Genomic DNA, 17,832 nt, shown 5'->3' on the forward strand with positions numbered 1-17,832 from the left:
GAATAGTAAAGAAACCTTTACTAGAGGGTTGAGTTTAATAAAAATTAGTAATTTTGAGTGCTTCATCCAGGACATCCTTAAGTGAAAATGGTTTTTTTTTTTTTTTTTTTTTAAACCACAAGTGTGCAGCAGGAACTCCGTCCGTCCACTGGCAGTCTGGTGCCGCTGCCTTGATTCATGTTAGGCGCCAGTTTTCTCTGCCGTTGCTGCTGCACCAACAGAACAAATGGAAACGAAGTTGTTCCAGGGTAAACCGTCAAGAGTCAGAAAAGTTATTCAACCCTTCCATATTTATCAGCATGTGTGTTTGCTGCTGAGCATTCACATAAAGAAAATATTCTTTGAAGCCTAGTCGGTGCTGGTACAAGTTGAGCCACGTCTATAAATGTGCTCATCTATAAGGTGAAAGTTAAGTCCTGTAAACAAGATATTAACTCAGTCTTCAAGTTTGTGGCGAAATCTTTAATTCGACAAGTCGCGGTAACACATGAAGTGGCCCTGCCCTGAATTTTACTAACTTTTCATCCAGTGGGCATTCAAGAATGTCAGCTGTTCATGACTTTATTATCTCTCAGCTACTGGATGCACTTTTCCAGCCAAAGCAATGTGATAACTTATCCTGTAAGAGGCTTCACTGACTTTTTCATTTCTAAGTTGAAAAGCTAGAACAAATTTTGGCTTTGAAAGGGTTCATGGTTTGTACGCTTAAAATATTCAATTCCTTTTTCTTTAAACTCTGAATGATGGGTCTTGAAATGATGCTGCAGCTTACCTGGCACTATAATAGGATACAAAAATGTTTTGTTGCATAAGACACAGTAAGGTACATTATTAACATCTATAAAGCTGAGAAGATAACTTTCATTGTGATTCCATTTCTTTTAATTTTTTTTTTCATTTCTTATTTACAATTTTGCCCAGTTTCTTTGGAGTAGATTCCTCCATTTCACTTGCTGATATGTCCATTTCAGTAAATAGAGGTTGCAGCTATGTGTTGAGATGAAGTCTTCTAAGCTTTTTAAAGCCAACAATCCATCCTTAAATATAAGAGAAATACTATAAATTTTCTTCTATTTTAGAATTAAATAGAATTAAGTGCTAAAATAAGTTGTAAATAAAAATTTAAAAATTAGAAGTTTTCCCAAAAGTTTTTACAAGTTGTACTTACTTCTTGTGTTTCCTTGAAGGTGCCAGGAAAATGCTGGGATTTTGAAATAATGACTTATTGAACAACAATGAGGTTTACAGAGGTTATCGTAGATACAACCAAAGAAATCTAGTAAGACCACAGTAAAAGTACTGAGAACAAACTGAGTTCATTATTGAAAACGTCTATATTCATACCTTAAAATATTACCTTAAAAATTCTAGAAAACATAAGAATACAGAAATACATTTCCTTTGCCAAGAGTGATGTCAACACAATCATTCAGCCTCTGGAAAACTCTACTGTATATTGGTGAGAGAGTGAGAGTGAAAAAAAGGGCAAATACTGCATTAATATTACGATGAAAATAATTCTGACTTCATATACCACTGAAAGGGCCTTAGGCACCCCTGGAGTCCCCAGACCACACCTTGAGAACCAAGTTCAAAACTGCGCTACCAAAATTAACAAGTGCCTCCTCAGATTTTTCCCAAGACAGGGTCTGGAGTTATGGCATTTCTGATAGGCCAGAGAAAACAGCTTAGACCATCACCAGGGAAACTGGGATGCCGTCCCTAATAAGCTGTCGGATTGCCAAGCCTGGCTTTACTGAGGAAGGCGGCTCCAGAGACATAAAAAGAAAATGTTTTCTAAAGCAGTGAATCCTTAACTTTATAGAAATCAGAGGAATAGGAGAAAGAAAGGACTGGGTGGTTCTGGGATTCTATACATAAAGGCGATCTCAGACTATCAGAATTCCTCTCCTGAGCCATGCCACAAAAGAGGCATAGAAACAGGTAGAGCAGAGTGGGACACGGAGATGAAAACCCGAGATGGGCAGTGATAATGAAGGAACAGAGTTCAAAGAAACCAAACAGAAAAAAAGGAAGTGAGACAAGTCAGCAGAGGGGTCAAAAGGAAGAGGGAAATACAGTGAAAGAAATATTCCCTGATGAGCTCTGAGGCGACACTGTTACCTCTCTCCCCGGCCACAGTTGCAATGTGAAAAAACTAAGCAACTCACTTGCTGTTCTAACCAGGCATTCAGGCTCTAGAAGTGGCAAGAGATGAAGACAAACAAGGAACCAACTGAGACCAAAATCTCAGCCCCAGATTCAAAGCCTACAAATTCACAGGAGCAGCTGAGAAATGGCTGCGACCCTTCCAGGCCTCACAAAGGGGAGGCTTTCTTCTCACTTCAGAGGAGCCAACAGAGGTAACAAGAACCTGCCCTTGAAGGCCCCTCTGCTAGTGAAAAAGGAACCTAAAATCATTAGCTGCTGAGCTCCCATGTGGTCTTTAAGAGAAACAGGGAGCTTTCTCCTGTTGCCAAAGGGTAAATACTGCACTTGAAGAAAGGAACATGAAAGGAATCCCTGCACTTGGAGGGGCCTCTTCCATGGCTCAGAAAAGCCCATGCTTCAGTGCCTTCGGATTTGGCCTTCCAGCCATCGATGAGGCTGCACACCCACCACCACTACCAACATTCATGACACAGAAATGTGGGCAGCAGATGGTAGTTTTTTTTTCTTTAATCAATAAAATTGCCTAATATTGATACTTATGAAGAAATGAGCTACCTTTTTTTTAATTAAAAAGAAGTGTTCTCAAAAGTACATACACCTTTCCAACAGCATTCTGTTTTCTTTCAGATAGCTGATTGGTTAACAAATAATAATACAAAAATAAAAACCCCCAGAAATGCTGGGAAAAGCACCTATGGGACCCCAATGGCTGGAAGAGGCCAAGACTCTTTCAATGGATTACAGAGAAATTCCAATGGATACCCCTTATACCCACCTGGAGTTGTGTGGTGCTCAGAGATAACCCACAAAGTTGTGCATCTAGAGCATACTGCTGCTGCTTACATCCTGGCAAGCACTATTCTAAGTGCTTTATATTCATGAACTTTTTTAATACCCACAAGAACTACACCTCTAAGGTAAGTACTATTGTCACTCCTTTTTTACAGATGAGCAAACGGCCTAGAACGATCAAGTAAGCCCAAAGTCACAGTCGGGGCTGACCCAACATTCCAGTACAGGGAATCAAGCTGCAAAGCCTGCTCTGACCACAACAAAACCACTTATTCACGTCCAAAAGGGAGTGCTGGGATCTCCTTTCAACTCTGCCATAAGCTCAACTCAATCAGAAGCTATGCTAGACCAAGAGGGCCTAAGGGGCCCCACTTCCTGTGACTGGAGAACCAGTAATTCAAACTCTTGCGGGCAAAAAACAAAGCAACAAGCCACAAGTGCTTCCAACACTACATGCAAAAGCAGTCAAATGATGGCCATCTGCGGAGGGGAGCGGGGAAGTGAAAGGGTGAGGGAAGGCCAACAGACCCTTAGGTCTAAAGAAGGTGAAGGAAAAACCCGCAGCGAAATGGTGCTTAGGAGAAGCAATGAGTAGATCACTGTGGCAGCAGCAGGGGCAGCCTGCGCCCAAGGACAAGAACGCAGGATGGAGCTGTTCGTAGGTAGCCTCACTTCATTACCAAACTTCCAGACTCCTGAGTTTTCTGCTTAGTAGGAAACTGAAGACCAATCCTGCTACGTCAACGGCACTGATGGTCACAGGAGCCTTTCCCTAGTGCTGTTCAAGAAATGCCAGCATGTGGTGACTGATGGCGTCCACCTTTCCTACAGGTACCTTGATAGGGACAAACTCAAACTGTTCCCCGAAGCCACGGCCGAAGTACCTGCTGAGCTGCCAAAGACCAAAAACTACTGGAGTTCTCTCCCCTTCTTCTTCCCCAGCAGGCCTGGATGGACAGTCTCACCGCACCAAGCCCAAAGGTCTGGGGTCTCACTGGATTTAGCAGGCAGATCACGACAGCCAGCAGTCAGCAGTCCAGATTCCCTTCCAGATCCACAAGTGGGGAGCCAATCACAGACCCAGTCCCTCCCTCCTGGCCAGGCTGGGGGCCTTTTGCCAACCTGTGTATTGCACAGGGGGCTCAAGAGAAAGAGTTGTATCTTCGAGCTTCCAGTGAAAGGTGTGTCACACAAAGTTGCCTTGAGGTGTGTGGGGTGTAGAGAAGGCCCAGTTACGTGGAGAGGCCCAGCTCAGAGACCCATTCAGTATTGGGGGGAGGGAGGGGGTTGTTTACAGACATCATCCAAACTCATGCCTCAATGAGCAGAGCCCCAGAGGAGGCAGACCTTTGTATTGCCAATTTCCCAAAGAACACAGAGGAAAATAGGCCGCGGCTGCTCAAAACCAGCTTGACTGGTTCTACAGAGAAGCCTCTGGTCTGCTCCGCCTTCCTTATGTTAAAAAGAAAAAGGTGGCTCAGAGCCAGCCATTGAACACACCCCTTCTCTTCTCTCTCCCCTAACCCCCACCCCCACTGTCCCACAGGATTCACCAAGCCACCAATATCAGTGTCCATCTCACCCTCTCTCCTACCAAACCTTGTGATTATATATATGGCTTTATAAGCCTAAAATTAATCACTTGGTGCAGAAAAAGAAATACATTTGTTTTTGCCCTTTTCACCATTTTCCTAATGAGAAATGTAAGAAATCAATGGAAGTAAGGGGAAATGAGTGCCAACCCCAAAACAGAAATCTGCAGAAAGAATTCCCCAGAGGACCCCAGAAACTTCAAACACTCTAGACAAAAACATACATTCAGATGAAGGGATCTAGCCTATTTAGGCCCCCAAAAGGAGGAGTAAGTAGGTCTAGTGGGCACGAGAAGGAACCCCTCCTCTGAGAGAGAGCTGGAAACCAAGAGGCCAGATTCTCTCTTGGTGACGTTTCAGAATCAGATGTACCATCTCCAAGTCTAAGAGACAGCAGTGACATTCAATGGGTTGTGGTGGGGTAGTGACACTCTGCTCCAAGAGCCAGAGTTGACATGGGGATAGATGGCCTCTTCCCATGCCAGAAGTGGGAAATGCGTGGTTTCCTCCACCCCAAGGTTTGTAAAGGCTTACTCTTCCCTTTGCTGAGACAGAAGGGGGAAATGCACAGATAACACTCAGTGACTCACTCATGTTTGATGAAGGCTGGGAGAAAGCCTGGAGGATCCCAGCTTCAAGTGCAAAATGTACAAATGCTGGAATCTCCCATCAAGAGAAGAAAACTCAGCCACTATCTGGTTTGTCATTTTGCTGAACTTCCGCTGAAGTAGAAAGGGCCAGGTTTAAACTCCACCCACCCCTTCCACATCCCTCTCAATTTTTACTTTGACAGAAAAGTGACCAACCTGGCAGCACAACCATAGCTAAGAGGAAAGGAAACCCTTTCCACACCTCTCCAAAGCAGAGACCTAGTAGCCACAGTCTACAGCTTAACCAAGCAGAGGGACTTGGGGCTGGGCCTGGCTACTCAGGCAAGCCTCATCAGGCAGTCTCAGGGAAGGAAGGACCACCACCCTCCTCACCCTTTCCATCTGCTGAGGTTACTTCACCCCAATCTATTAATGGGCTTCAAAGTGCTGCTGGGGAGTCCATTTAGCAGAGACACAATCAGGGGGCCAAAGGTGGCGCCCAGCCCCCATCCCACTTGTCGATAATGGTCCACGAAGTCTGAGGCTTGGATGCACTCTGGGCATAAAATATTCATTTAAGTTGACATAATATATATGTAGGAAAGTCATGGAAGCTCCTGGGAGGAGAGAAGTGCCAGCCAGGTGGCTAAGTGCTCAATGGGAAAGAGTTCCTGAAGGCATGGGTTTGTACTGGTCAAATGCCTACTGACAACTGGGTTGTTCCACCCAGAAGGGAAGAAGTCTAGCCTGAAAAGCTTTGGACTCCCAAGAGATCTAACCATGCCTGCCTCTCAGGCAAACAAATTCTCAACCTTTTCCTACCTCGTAGGCATCAACTCTGCTTAAGACATTTACATTGGAAAAAAAAAAAAATCTCAGGCCCAATCTTTGGTCACCGTTGGAAAATTTCAGTTATCCCTATGCAAACTTGATTTTAATCTAAGGCAGGCCAAGTTTCAATGACTGCCTTGTATCCATCTGTTTAGTTACCAACGTCCACAGATTAGAGAGAAATTATTACAATTTACTAGGCGGTTACCTTTACTGGGTTCAAAGGTCATACATAGTATGGCAATTCTATGAACTCCAGGGACTCCGAAAGCCCTCATTCTAATAATACCTCATTCCTGATTTCTAGAGCCAAGCAGAAAACGAAAATATATGGTCTGACATTCACCCACATCCTTGCCCAGAAGGCAACACCACTAGCCAGAGTCAAAGAGCAGAGGTCAGAGTCAGCACCTAGAGCCCATCACCGCACAACTCACAGGGCATGGGGTGAAATGAGAGTTAACTGAGCTCTTTACTAGATGACACTAAAACCAATTATGCAGTGCAACATTCAGCCAGAACCAACCCTGGAAGCCAAGCGATAACGTGTGTTTGAAGTGGCTCAGCTGTTCTTTACAGGATCCTATATGTTAGATTTGCTCTCTTCACCCAGACTTCCAAAGTCCTCTTCCCAGATCTAATTGAGAGAATGAACAATGTCACTCGCTCGCCAAAAGAATGACAACAATGCCCTCCCTACCCCACTGTAGCAGAAGTGGGATGGGTAGTGTTTGAAAGGCTCCTGTTTTCTCTTGGGAGCCCTCTCTGATGGCTCCTTAGGCCCAGAGGTGGGGCAGGCTGGAAGCCATGTACGTAGCCCCTCTACCTCTCTGAGAGCTCTAGGAAGCGGCAGGTGAACTCAGGAAGCTGGACCCCTCTCCACATTTGCCTATTTGCCACTGCTGGCTGGAAACAGTCATCTTGCTGATTGCTCTTACCACTGCCAAGTCTCCAGGCCAGAAGAGCCATTTGGAAAAGTGAACAGAAAGCTCAGCTCACAGACTAAGAATCCCCCAAACTACCAGCCCCTGGTCACAATCCTTCTTCTGCAAAACGAAGAGGAAAGAAGAGTCTTTGGCTGTGATAAAGCACATCCGGAACTAGGTGTCACAAAAATCATCTTAAAGAAAGAGCTGACTTTCTTTTATCTCCTACTTTCACTGTTAGAAGCAGAGTCCACAGCAAACAGGCAACGTCCCTGCAACAACACAAGGTTTATTTTTATGCTTCAACATTTTCTCTGTGTGTTTATGTTTGTTTAATTCAGATGTGATCAAAGAGCTCCTGGAAACAGCTTCTCATCGCCACATGTTTTAGAGACAGGAGGAGAGGAAGAGCAAAGAGAGACTGGAGCTGGAAGACAACCAGTGGAGTTTGTTTATCTATTTTCCATGACACCAATTTAAATAATTTAAATCTAAATAAGGTGATAGAGGACCTTTGGGGGGCAGGAATCAGCCCAACCAAATCCCTTGCTTTTCTGCTTTTTGTTTCATAGCATGAAGGCATTGCTGACTAAGCTTCCATGACTACATTAGCTAGAATGGCAACACGACCAAGAAGAGCTTTCTTGCTCTCTTACCTGAGGGCGTGATCTATTCTAAAGGAATCCAATGCTTCCGGCATCCCTGGTCTGGGAACCAAAGGAGCTGCTACTTGTCTTTTTTCTTGTTTTAAAAAATACGGGCACCTTCCGAAAAAAGGTGTATCCAAGGTTTTCCAAAGTCGACGCTTTTACTAGGAGGAGACTTAATATCAAGTCAATAGTGAGACGGCTACCATGAGAACAGCAGAAGCTATGAAATGGTTCAGGGGAACCTAAGTCCATAAAGAGTAGAAATGGGATAAGTAAATCATAATTTGGAACAGGGTGACAATGTATGCAGCCACTGCTCTGGACAAAGTTATCAAAGAACAGCTTACATTCCCAAATGGTTCACTGATTACAGCTATCATAAAATCAGTGGGTGTGCGTCGACTTCCTACTATGCGCTCAGCAGTATGCTAGGCATGTAGGGAAGAACAGAAATCAACACACACACCACTACGAAAAGACCATGGCAAGAATACATTTACATTTAGTAAACAGCACAAAGGAACCACATTGAGGCAGTCTGTTACTCTACTCTGCTGAACACAATGCCCCCCACAGCCGCGCTGAGAGTAGGCACTCCACCGCCACTCCCCAAATGCCTGAAGGTGCCAGTCAGTCAGTCACTTGGCCTCCTCCTACCAGCTCATAATCAGCAGTCTGGGAAAAGTTCTCTGGTTAAGCAGGGTTTACCTGCTAAAACAAAGGTTGTGATAGGAAAAGAAATGGAATAGGCAACCTCAAGAGGGCCTAGAGAAAGTGGTTCCCAGTAAGAAGAGAAACAGCCTGCAAGCGAGGCAGCTGGCGAGATGCAGGCCGTGCTCCTGTTTGCGAAATCCTCAGACCCATCCCATACAGAACCAGCAGCCAAACCTAGGGAAAAAATGGAAATCATCCCTTCCTCCCTCTCAACCCCGGCTTCGCCCCCCAGAAGCAATCAATCCATCTGTAACAAAAGGGTCAACCACTGCACAAAAAAACTCAGCCCAGAACTCCTCCTGAATTCCTGACTGCCCAGGAGAGCAAGGGGGTAACAGAAGAGGAAAACTTAGGACTGATGGAAAGAAGGAAGATTCTTCAGAGAAGGATGTTAACATGCAAGAGAATATAGCAAAGGTTCCATTGGGCTACAAAGAAAGAAAGCAGCAAAAGGAAAACATAAAGAATGTAATGAGGAAAAAGGATGCAAAAAGCACTGTAGCCCCAGGGGAGAAGGGTTCCTTTCTCAGGTTAAGTCTTTTTGGCCTAGTAAAGTTCTCCACCAAGAAGGGTGTGACAGGCAGGGAACACTCCACAAAGCAGTCAGCAAGGGACACTGGAGATGGTGAAAGAAAGGGGAGGGGTGGAAAGTGGATGCCTCTCAGCTCAGGGGTGAGATGACATAAAAAAGGCTTAGGCTTGGGTGACAAACCATAGCAGTGATTGTTAAGATGAGGGGGACTGAGAAGCTAGCATGCAAAATGCCTGGACGGGAAGTTACGGAGACTAGTCAATTGGAAGGGAATGGATAGGGGCACATGCGGGGAAAATAAATGATACGAAGAAGGCAGGAGACTAATATGGAGATGAAAGGCAATCCTGATTAAGAGGCATAGCAAGGAGGATGGGGTGAGGGTAGGGAAACCGGAGGGGAACAAGCAAGGAGAAGATACGATGAAAAGTGACAGACCCAGGAGTGGAGACAAGCAGGCAGCATGGTTTGTGTTGCAGTGTAAGGCAGGCAAGGATGGTGATGTAGCGAGACCTGGGAAAGGACCCAGCAACAGGTTGTGTTAATGGAGTGGGCTGAAATAGTAGTGTCTTTCCCTTGGTAGGAAGAGCCCAGGGAGAAGGCTGGCAAAGCACTCACAGTGAGAAACGGAAGGCCAAGAGACTTAAAAGACAAAGCCCAGGGAAAGAGAACATGAAGGATCCAAAGGCTGAAAGGAGTGGAACCCCAAAGACAACCTGTGGGAAAACTACGCGCATGACAGCTGTATGGGAAACACGGAAGCAACAAATGCCAGCGCGAGGCACCAGGGAGCTCCTGTTGAAAAGAAGGGAAAGTGATGAGCAAAGAGTAGGCGAACGATTTGGAAAGGTGATGAGGGTGGAGCTGGTGGGTTGCAAGCAAGAGGGAGAGCACAATTGGGAGAAGGAACAAGCAGGGTAAAAAAAGCTGGGCAACTGGAAGGGGACAGGAATCGAGAACACACTCCGGGGCAAGGACCCTGAGGGTGATAACCAGGGACTGGGAGAACCGGTGCGGGCGGAGGAGAAAAGGCTAGGAGATGTTAAGACGATGTGGACAACGATCTGGGGCAAATCGCTGGGTACTATTTGAGGAGGAGGGTGGCTGCTTTAAGCGTGGGTGGAGGAAGACCAGAAAGGCCCCTGAGAGAAAAAGGGAAGAGAAGGGGAAGCAGGGGAGCAAACACGGAAGAGCGCGGGAGGGCGGTAAGAGGAGAAGCGGGGGTCAGCAGAAAGACAAGTGTGCAGCTTGGAGTCAGGACGAGGTGGGTCCCAGGACAGGACTCGGAAGGGGAGGTGCGGGGCCGAGAGCCCGATGACAGGGAAGCCGAGGCTTGCAGGATGGCAGCAGGGGCACGAGGAGAGCAGAGAGCGAGGAGGCTCTGCAAGGTGCAGGGGCCCAGCCAGAGAATTCGGGGAGCCCTCGGGGCTCCTTACCTGCTCCGTGTCCCTCTCGTTCAGCGTGGGTAGGGGGGTCCGGGCGCTGGACATGGCGCCGGTATCTCAGGGGAGGGAACCGAGAAGCTTGGAGGAAGGGAGGGAAGGGAAGGCGCGGAGCCCGGCCGGGCGGGGCTTCTCACAGCAGGGGCACCCGCCGCATGGGCCCCGGCCGGGGGTGCGGGGAGGCCGGGCAGCCGCTCACGCCAGCCCGGGGATGCGCCGCTCGGGCTAGGCCGCGCCGGCTCCGAGCGGCTCCGGACCGCACCCCCCCGACCCCCGGCTGGGCTGTGCCGCCTTTAGGCCGGGCTGCGCCGCTCCGCCTACTCTCTACCGCCGCAGCCGGCCGCCTGCCTCGCTCCTCCCCTGCCCTCAGCGGCACTGCTCCGCGCCCGGCACACAGGCAGCCGCCGCCGGACCTGCTGCTCCCAACATGGCCGCCACCGCCGCCGGCCCTCGGCTCTTTCCGCCGGCAGCAGCCGGAAATATCCGAAGCGGCCAGGAACGGGAGGAGGGCGCGCCTCCTCCTCCTGGCCACCGACTACTGGTGAATTCCGGAAACACCCGAAGAAGGTAAACTCCTGGGACGCGCGCGCCTCCTCGATTGTGAAGACCAAGCTTCGGCTCTGTTTTCGGAAATACACGAAGCGACTCCGGGTATTCCAGCCACGCCCACGGGCCTTACCCTGCCCACTCCAAGTTGGTTCTCGGCAGTTTCCGGAAACACCCGAAGCCGCCCCGCGTGCGGGGAGCCGGCCACGCCCCCGCCCCGCCCAGCCCCGCCGCCGACGGCAGTCGTCGGCCATTTCCGGCAACACCCGAGACCGGGCGAGCCCCGGGTCATTCCCTCGGGTGGTACCGAGTCTGACTTCGTTTCTTTCCGTCGGATTTCGGGTATTTTCAAACCTTGAACAGGGAGCGTGTTATTCTTTGACTAAATAGAAAATAAGGCCGTTAGCTGTCCCTGAGGTTGGCATCTTTTGGTTCTAAAGCAATTTCCCATCTGCCTGTCTGTTCGTTGTAGGTCAGCTCATAAAATCCATCTCGTTTATCATCCAACCTATCAACATGTGTCACCTGTCAAATGTATCATTAATCTATTACTTGTCTATCTACAACTCATCACCTGCCATTGTCTATCTTGGCTTCTTGTCAAGGTCCCAGGCAAGCACCAGGTCTGCGTCCTTGGTTCCCAGCTACAAAGGTCTCAGCCCTGCATTCCAGCCCCCCAGTTCTGTGGAGTGAAAATGCTGTGTGATCTTGGAAAAATCACGTAACATGTGATCACATGAGCTTAGGCTTCTAGACGTCCCTATATTGAAAGAATCCATGCCTTTGTTCCAGTGATGACATTCTAAATAACAGCTTTGAATTCTAGTTACCTTCCTTTTTTCCCCCCAAAAAAGTCTTAATTGTTCAAAATAACACAAAACAACATCACACCATGGTAATATTGAGTCCTCCTGGTAACCTTTTTAAATACTCTCGCAAACTAAGGCAGGAAAGACATTCTCATCTTAATTCACATTTCAGTTATCCCTTCTAAGACAAAGAAACTCATGGAAAACAGACACTGGTTGACAATGAGAATTCCTCAGGATGGCACAAAGAATGGGCACCTGGAGAAGTTCCTTTCCTTCCCTGGGCCTCAGTTTCCCCATCAATAAACTAAGTTCCCTGTCATCCTTGGAGAGCCCCTGACTCCAACAGGAAGTCCATGTGGCAAAGTCCCGGGTCCAGTCTTCACTTCCTCCTTAAACAGTCACAGCAGAGAAAAGCAGTGGGCTGGCCTGATTTCTCTGGCTCCAAGCTGCCCCATCCATCTTACTCCAGACATGTTGGAACTTGCCTCCCTGCCCCTGCCCCAGCGCTCAATAACAGCTTAAGGTGGGCAGAAGCCAGGGTTCCCACAGGAGCCAGAGGCCAGGCTCAACCAAGTCCCCCAAGGTACAGGAGCAGAGAGGCCCCAGGGATTGTGGGGAAAAGTGTTGGGTGGACTTCTGACACTTGACTTCCAACTCCCAGCTACAGCATCTTGAGCAGACAGCCCTTGGCCAAGTCAACCAGAGAAATACAGATCCAGACAGATGCAATGAGAAAATGGTATGAAAGTACTTCCTAAGGCAACAGGTACTCTCTGCAGTAGTAGTAAATGCGCTGGACTCCAGGACACCTCCCCGTGCCCTGCCCCAGCTCCATTCAGGCACTCAGCCGTTGATGAAGAAGTTGGTGAACAAATGCAGGAGGAGGTTAGGGAGATAGAGAGAAGGAGGTGAGGACAGAGGCCATTCCACTCCCCCCACCCCAAATTCATGAAAATCCATGAGAATGATGTGCCCTCTGGTGGCCAAAGGGAGAGGCATTGCCGATTCCTGTGTCGGATCTCACTTCTAAGGCTTGGGTCTGGAAAGAAGGGAAAAAAGGAAGGGGCTGGAGAAGCAAAGGAAGGTGCACTCAGGGGTGTTCTCGGGCCCATGCTCCTGTCTAAGTAAACTCTACCTCCTCCATGCTTCTATTCACTCAAGTTCTCACCCCAGCCTTCTGCCTCTTAGCCCCACCCTCACCCCACCTGTCCCCTCCTCTTCCTCACTCTGTCTGCAAGAGGCTGCCTAACTGGTCTCTCTGCCTAGACTCCCTCTCCTACCCCACCAGACATGCCAGAATAATCTTCCTAAAGTCCAGCTCCAATTACATCTTTGTCCTGCTTGAAGGCTCTCACTGGCTCCCTTATAGGAGAGGCAGGACTGGCTTCATGGGCCTATGACCTGTGCAGTCATACAAAGCCCTACTCTTAGAAGGGCCTTGAGCTTGATTTAATGCTCTGCTGTTACTCTTGAAATTTTTACCAAAAGGGTCCTGCATTTTCATTGTGCACTGGGTCCCACAAATTTTGTATCTGCTCCTGGTGGTAAGAAAGCCTTTAACCTGCATCCAAAGCTTTGCGTATCTGGCCTGAACTTATCTTGCTAATAATATCCTCTCCAACTGGCTGACACCTCCCCCTAGCTCCTTCCCTGCCACCAAACTCTGCCACCTCCATGGTTTTTGTTCCGGCTGATCAATTGCCAGTCACCTACCTCAGCTTCCAGGTGTACTTAAAGATCCAGTTCAAGTATCACCTTCTCAAATTCCTGAAACCACCTAGTTCTCTTCAAAGATTAATTATATGTTGCCACACATTTACCCCTTTCTAATTTGAAAATGCATTCATCCACAAATCTCTGTTGAGCACCTACTATGTGCAAGGCCCTGTTTTAGGCTCTTCAGGTACATCAGTGAACAAAATAGACAAAGATCTCCACCCTTGGATAATTTACATTTCAATTGAGGGAAGACAGATAAACAAAATAGTAAGTATTAAATACCATGGGAAAAATATAGAGCCAGCTATAAGGGGGATCGGGATTGTAAGGGTGAGGAGGTGGAAAACAAGTTGCAGTATTAAGGTAGTCAATATAGGCCTCACTGAGAGGGTGACATGCGAGCAAAGACTTGAAAGAGGTGAGGGAATGAGCTCTGCAGATATGGAGGAAGAGCATCCCAGGAAGAGCGTACAACCAGTGCAAAGGCCCTGGGGCAGGAGCGGGCCCGGCTAGTTAAAGAATAAGGAGACCAACGGGACTAGAGCAGAGTGAGCGAGGGGGAGAGTAGTAGGAGTAGAGGGCAGAAAGGCGATGTGGGGCCAGGCCTGGAGGGCCACTGCTTGGCATTCCCTCAGAGTCAGATGCGGAGTCACTGCAGTGACATGATCTGACTGGTTGCTGGGTTGAGAATAGAGTGAAGGAGCAGAAGCCTGGAGTTCAGGAAGGAGGCTTTTACGATAATTCAAGTGAGAGATGACAGTGGCTTGGAGAGGGCAGCAGCAGGGCAAGTGGTAGGATTTGAGCTATGTTCAGACAGTGGAGACAACAGGATTTTTTGATGGATTGGTTTGGAGAGGTGTGAGGGAGGAGTTAAAGATAATTCCAAGCTTTCCAACCTGAACAACTGCAAACAAAACAGACACAAAAGTAAAGGCATCTAACGCAGCCCCAGACCACGAAGAAAGCAACCAACATGGCCAGTGGTCCAGGGCAGCCATGATGGCCACTGGAACCGTGGAAGATGGAGCTATGGGATTCCCAGCTCCAGCAGACAGAAGAGCTTAGGGTAGCAAACCACCCCACCGCCCTCTGGGGGCGGGCAGGGAGGAAAGAAGAAAAGGGAGGCAGTGATGCTGGAGTGGAAGACATCCTTATTCTCACCCCTCTGAAACTTCGAAACACTTCTCAATCTTTCTTCTCCCAACCAGTGGAGCCAGAGTACATGCTTATGCTGGGCAGGCCACTCCAGGGGGTGGCCACGAGAATGGTCCAGAATTGGCCTCTGATCAAGGAGTGCCAAGACCCACTCCTGCCCTCTCACTCGTCAAACACCTTCCCATCTCAAGGAGCTTTGCCTTATTTTTCTTGGCATCTCTGAATTTCCATCACGCGCTTTGTCACCATCGCTGTACACCACATTAAATTTAGAACATTCCAGAGACGCCCGAGTGTGAAGAAAAGTGCATCTTGGAACTGATGGACTAGAATACGTTTATTATCAGTGCCCCCTCCCCAACCACCACCAGGACATGAGCTACACAAAGACAGGAACTGCCGGTCTCAGTCCCCTTTCCTGGTTTTGCTAACACACGTGGAGTTGTGCGCTGTGTGGACACTATTATCACAGTTACAATGAGTAGGAGGCAGTTATTACCCCTGGTCTACTAAGCAGGAAAACAAAGCGTAGAGAAGCTCGGCCCTTGCTAGGGGAGTGGGCATGGCGGAATCAGCCCGTGACAGGCGGGAAGTCGGGCAGTGAACGATGGGCTACCAAACACATGGCCCTCCAGCCAGGCTGCTTCTTACGAGCTCTGTGACCTTAGGCAGACCTCTTACCTCTGTCCACCTTAATTTTCCCAGCTGTTAAATGGGGATAAGAAAAGGGCCTACCCTATAGGGTTGATTTGCAAGGCTATAAGGAGTTAATAAATGAGATGTGTGTAGACCCTGATGGATGGTCAGCGCTTAGCGTGGGCTGGTGATTAGCGTACTCTAGCCAGCCTCCCCGTCTTCTTTTAAGGCTTTCTGCTATATCCTCCCCACTTCCCTGAAGAACAGCCGTGGATCCGAAGTAAGAGAGCCCATTCTGGTCCCAGCTCTGTCATTAATGGATCACGTGAGCCATTAGGTAATTCCCTTCCCCTCTTGGGGCTTCAGGCTCCTTGTCTGTACAATGAAGGGGAGCTGGACTCTTTGCTCTCTATGGGGTCTTCTATAATGCTATAGATTGAATGTGTTCCCCCAGGATTCATGATGAAATCCTAATCCCCCAGGTGATGGTATTAGGAGGTGGGGCCTTTGGGGGCGATTAGGTCATAAGCGTTCCATGTGACTTAATGGGCATAATGGAATTAGTGCCCCTAGAAAAGCAACCCCACAGAGCTCCCTTGCTCCTTCCATCATGTAAGGACACAGTAAGAAGACTGCCTTCTACAAACCAGGAAGAGGGCCCTCACCAGACACTGAATCTGCCAGCGCCTTGATAGTGGATTTCTCAGCTTCCAGAGCTGTGAGAAAGAAATTTCTGTTGTTTTAAGTCATGACTCTCTGGTGTTTTGTGACAGCAGCCTGAATGGACTAAGACACTCTCCAAAATCCTAACCCAGCAACAACGCCCATCTCCCCCTTCCTCACCCATGACCTGGCCCCATGCCTGGGGTAGAGGGGACAGTGTCCCTTCCAGCCTTGCTCATATGTTTGTACAGGACAGTAGGAAGGTCCAGCTGCCCATGGAGAGGGAGGGATGGAGAGGAGAAAAGGTACCAGGAAGGGAGGGCCCCTTCAGAGTCTGTTTTCCTGGGAGGGGGTGCCCTTTGAACGAACCCATACTCCCACACTGGGCACTGTCCACGGGCAGGTATTGCCACCTCCATTGCTGAGAAGGCCGAACACCCTGGATGGAAAGCCAGGCTGCCATGTTGGCAGAGGCTCTATGAGAAGCAGAAGTGGGCAGTTTTTAATGGGGCTCAGAGGGGGATATCCGAAGGAGATGATCTGGGACCTGTGGGAGCATGAGAGCTGGATGGAGGGAGCAGCAAGGAAGGCTTCTTAGAAGAGGTGATCCCAAGGATAAGCAAAGGGCTGCAAGGAAGGACTGGCGGGAACAGGAACAACTCATGGAGGCATGAAGGAGAGCAGCCCTCCGGGAGTTCCCATCTGGGGGGATGTCAGACGGGCCAACAGCAGCCCCAGACTTGGAGTTGGCAGAGGGGAGTCGGTACTAGCTGGTGTCCAGGGCTCTCACTGGCTTCCTGGAAGAGGTGGAGGGCAGGCCAGACAATGACTCACCAGTGTGCCAAGATGATGTCCCCATGTACCCAAAGCTGTATAGGTGCTCCTGGATGGAACCGGCAGGCAGGGTATCTGCGGGGGGACACTCTGCTTTCTTCAGCGCCATCTGCCCCTGGAGAGCAGTGCCTGAGGTCTCCAGTTCCAAGGAGAGCAGGGACATATTCTGGTTCCTGGTGGTGTTCTTGGTGCCTCAAACAGTGCCTGGCATGTAGCAGGGGATAGCAGGTAAAAGAAAGCCACAGGGCTCTGGCCCTCCTTGTCCCCTCTGCCCCGAACTCCCTTTCCTTATTTAACCTCATGGCTCTCTTCTTAGATGTCGCCTCCTGAGGAAGTCCTTTCCAACCCCCCTTTCAACATTGCATCCCCCCATGGACGAACATGCTGACGGTATGAGGCGATGCGATCAGCCAAATCCAGGACAGAGGAAATTCTGTCTATGGGACACGTCATTGAGTTCTTAAACAAGGAATAAGAAAGGAAGGAAAAAAAGAGAAAAGACAGACTATTACAGGTTGAAACGTATCAACTAAATGCAATGTGTGGACCTCATTAGATCCTGATTCAAACAAACGAGCTATAAAAAGATATTCAGGAAGTTCTGGCGATTGTTGCACAACGTGGATATATACTTGCGACTGAACTGCACACTTGAAAGTGGTTAAGATGGTCAATTTTATGTGTGTTTTACCACAATTAAAAATGTTAAGATATTCATGGACCAGTTAGGGAATGTGAACACTGACTATATATTAGATGACATTAAGGCATTATTAATTTTTAAACTGTGATAATGATCTGAACAGTGTCTGAATCTCTCAGTGATACAGACAGATCTATTTACAGATGAAATGACACGTCTGGGATTTGCTTTACAATAATCCGGAAGGGAGGGAGATGTGGGGAGGTAAAGATAAACCAAAATTGACCATATTTATTGAAGCTGGGTACATAAGGCTTCACTATGCTATTCTCTCTCTTCTTTTGGGTGTGTTTGAAAATATCCATGATCAAAACAAGAACAAAAGAAAAAAAGGAAAAAATAGCGCCCCACCATCGTGCCAGTACTCATCCCTGCTGGACATATCAGAACCTTGTTTGCTGTGTCTCCCCTGGAGTAGGGGTGCCGGGGGAGCAGGGCTGTCTCTCTTGTTCACAGCTATATTCCCGGGGCCTGGAGCAGTGTGTGCATCTCACCCAGCTCGCAGCTGTGGGGCCAGGTCTGC

General features: G+C 48.4%; 1 protein-coding gene across 3 annotated transcripts in view; it reads right to left on the reverse strand.

Annotated features, from left to right (window-relative positions):
• The window catches only part of MARK2 (microtubule affinity regulating kinase 2), a 54,483-nt gene extending 43,558 nt beyond the window's left edge, over window positions 1–10,925 (reverse strand). For 2 of the 3 annotated variants that reach the window (XM_019645361.1, XM_019645360.1), the window contains exon 1: window positions 10,236–10,920. In XM_019645361.1, coding sequence (XP_019500906.1) covers window positions 10,236–10,289 — 54 coding nt within the window. In that variant the 5' untranslated portion in view covers window positions 10,290–10,920. Of the gene's footprint in view, window positions 1–10,235 lie in introns of all 3 variants that reach the window. The other variant, XM_019645356.1, reaches the window with a different exon arrangement.
• Between the last annotated feature and the right edge of the window lie 6,907 nt (window positions 10,926–17,832).

This window comes from Hipposideros armiger, unplaced genomic scaffold (genome assembly GCF_001890085.2).
Source record: "Hipposideros armiger isolate ML-2016 unplaced genomic scaffold, ASM189008v1 scaffold_93, whole genome shotgun sequence".
Lineage (NCBI taxonomy): Eukaryota > Metazoa > Chordata > Mammalia > Chiroptera > Hipposideridae > Hipposideros > Hipposideros armiger.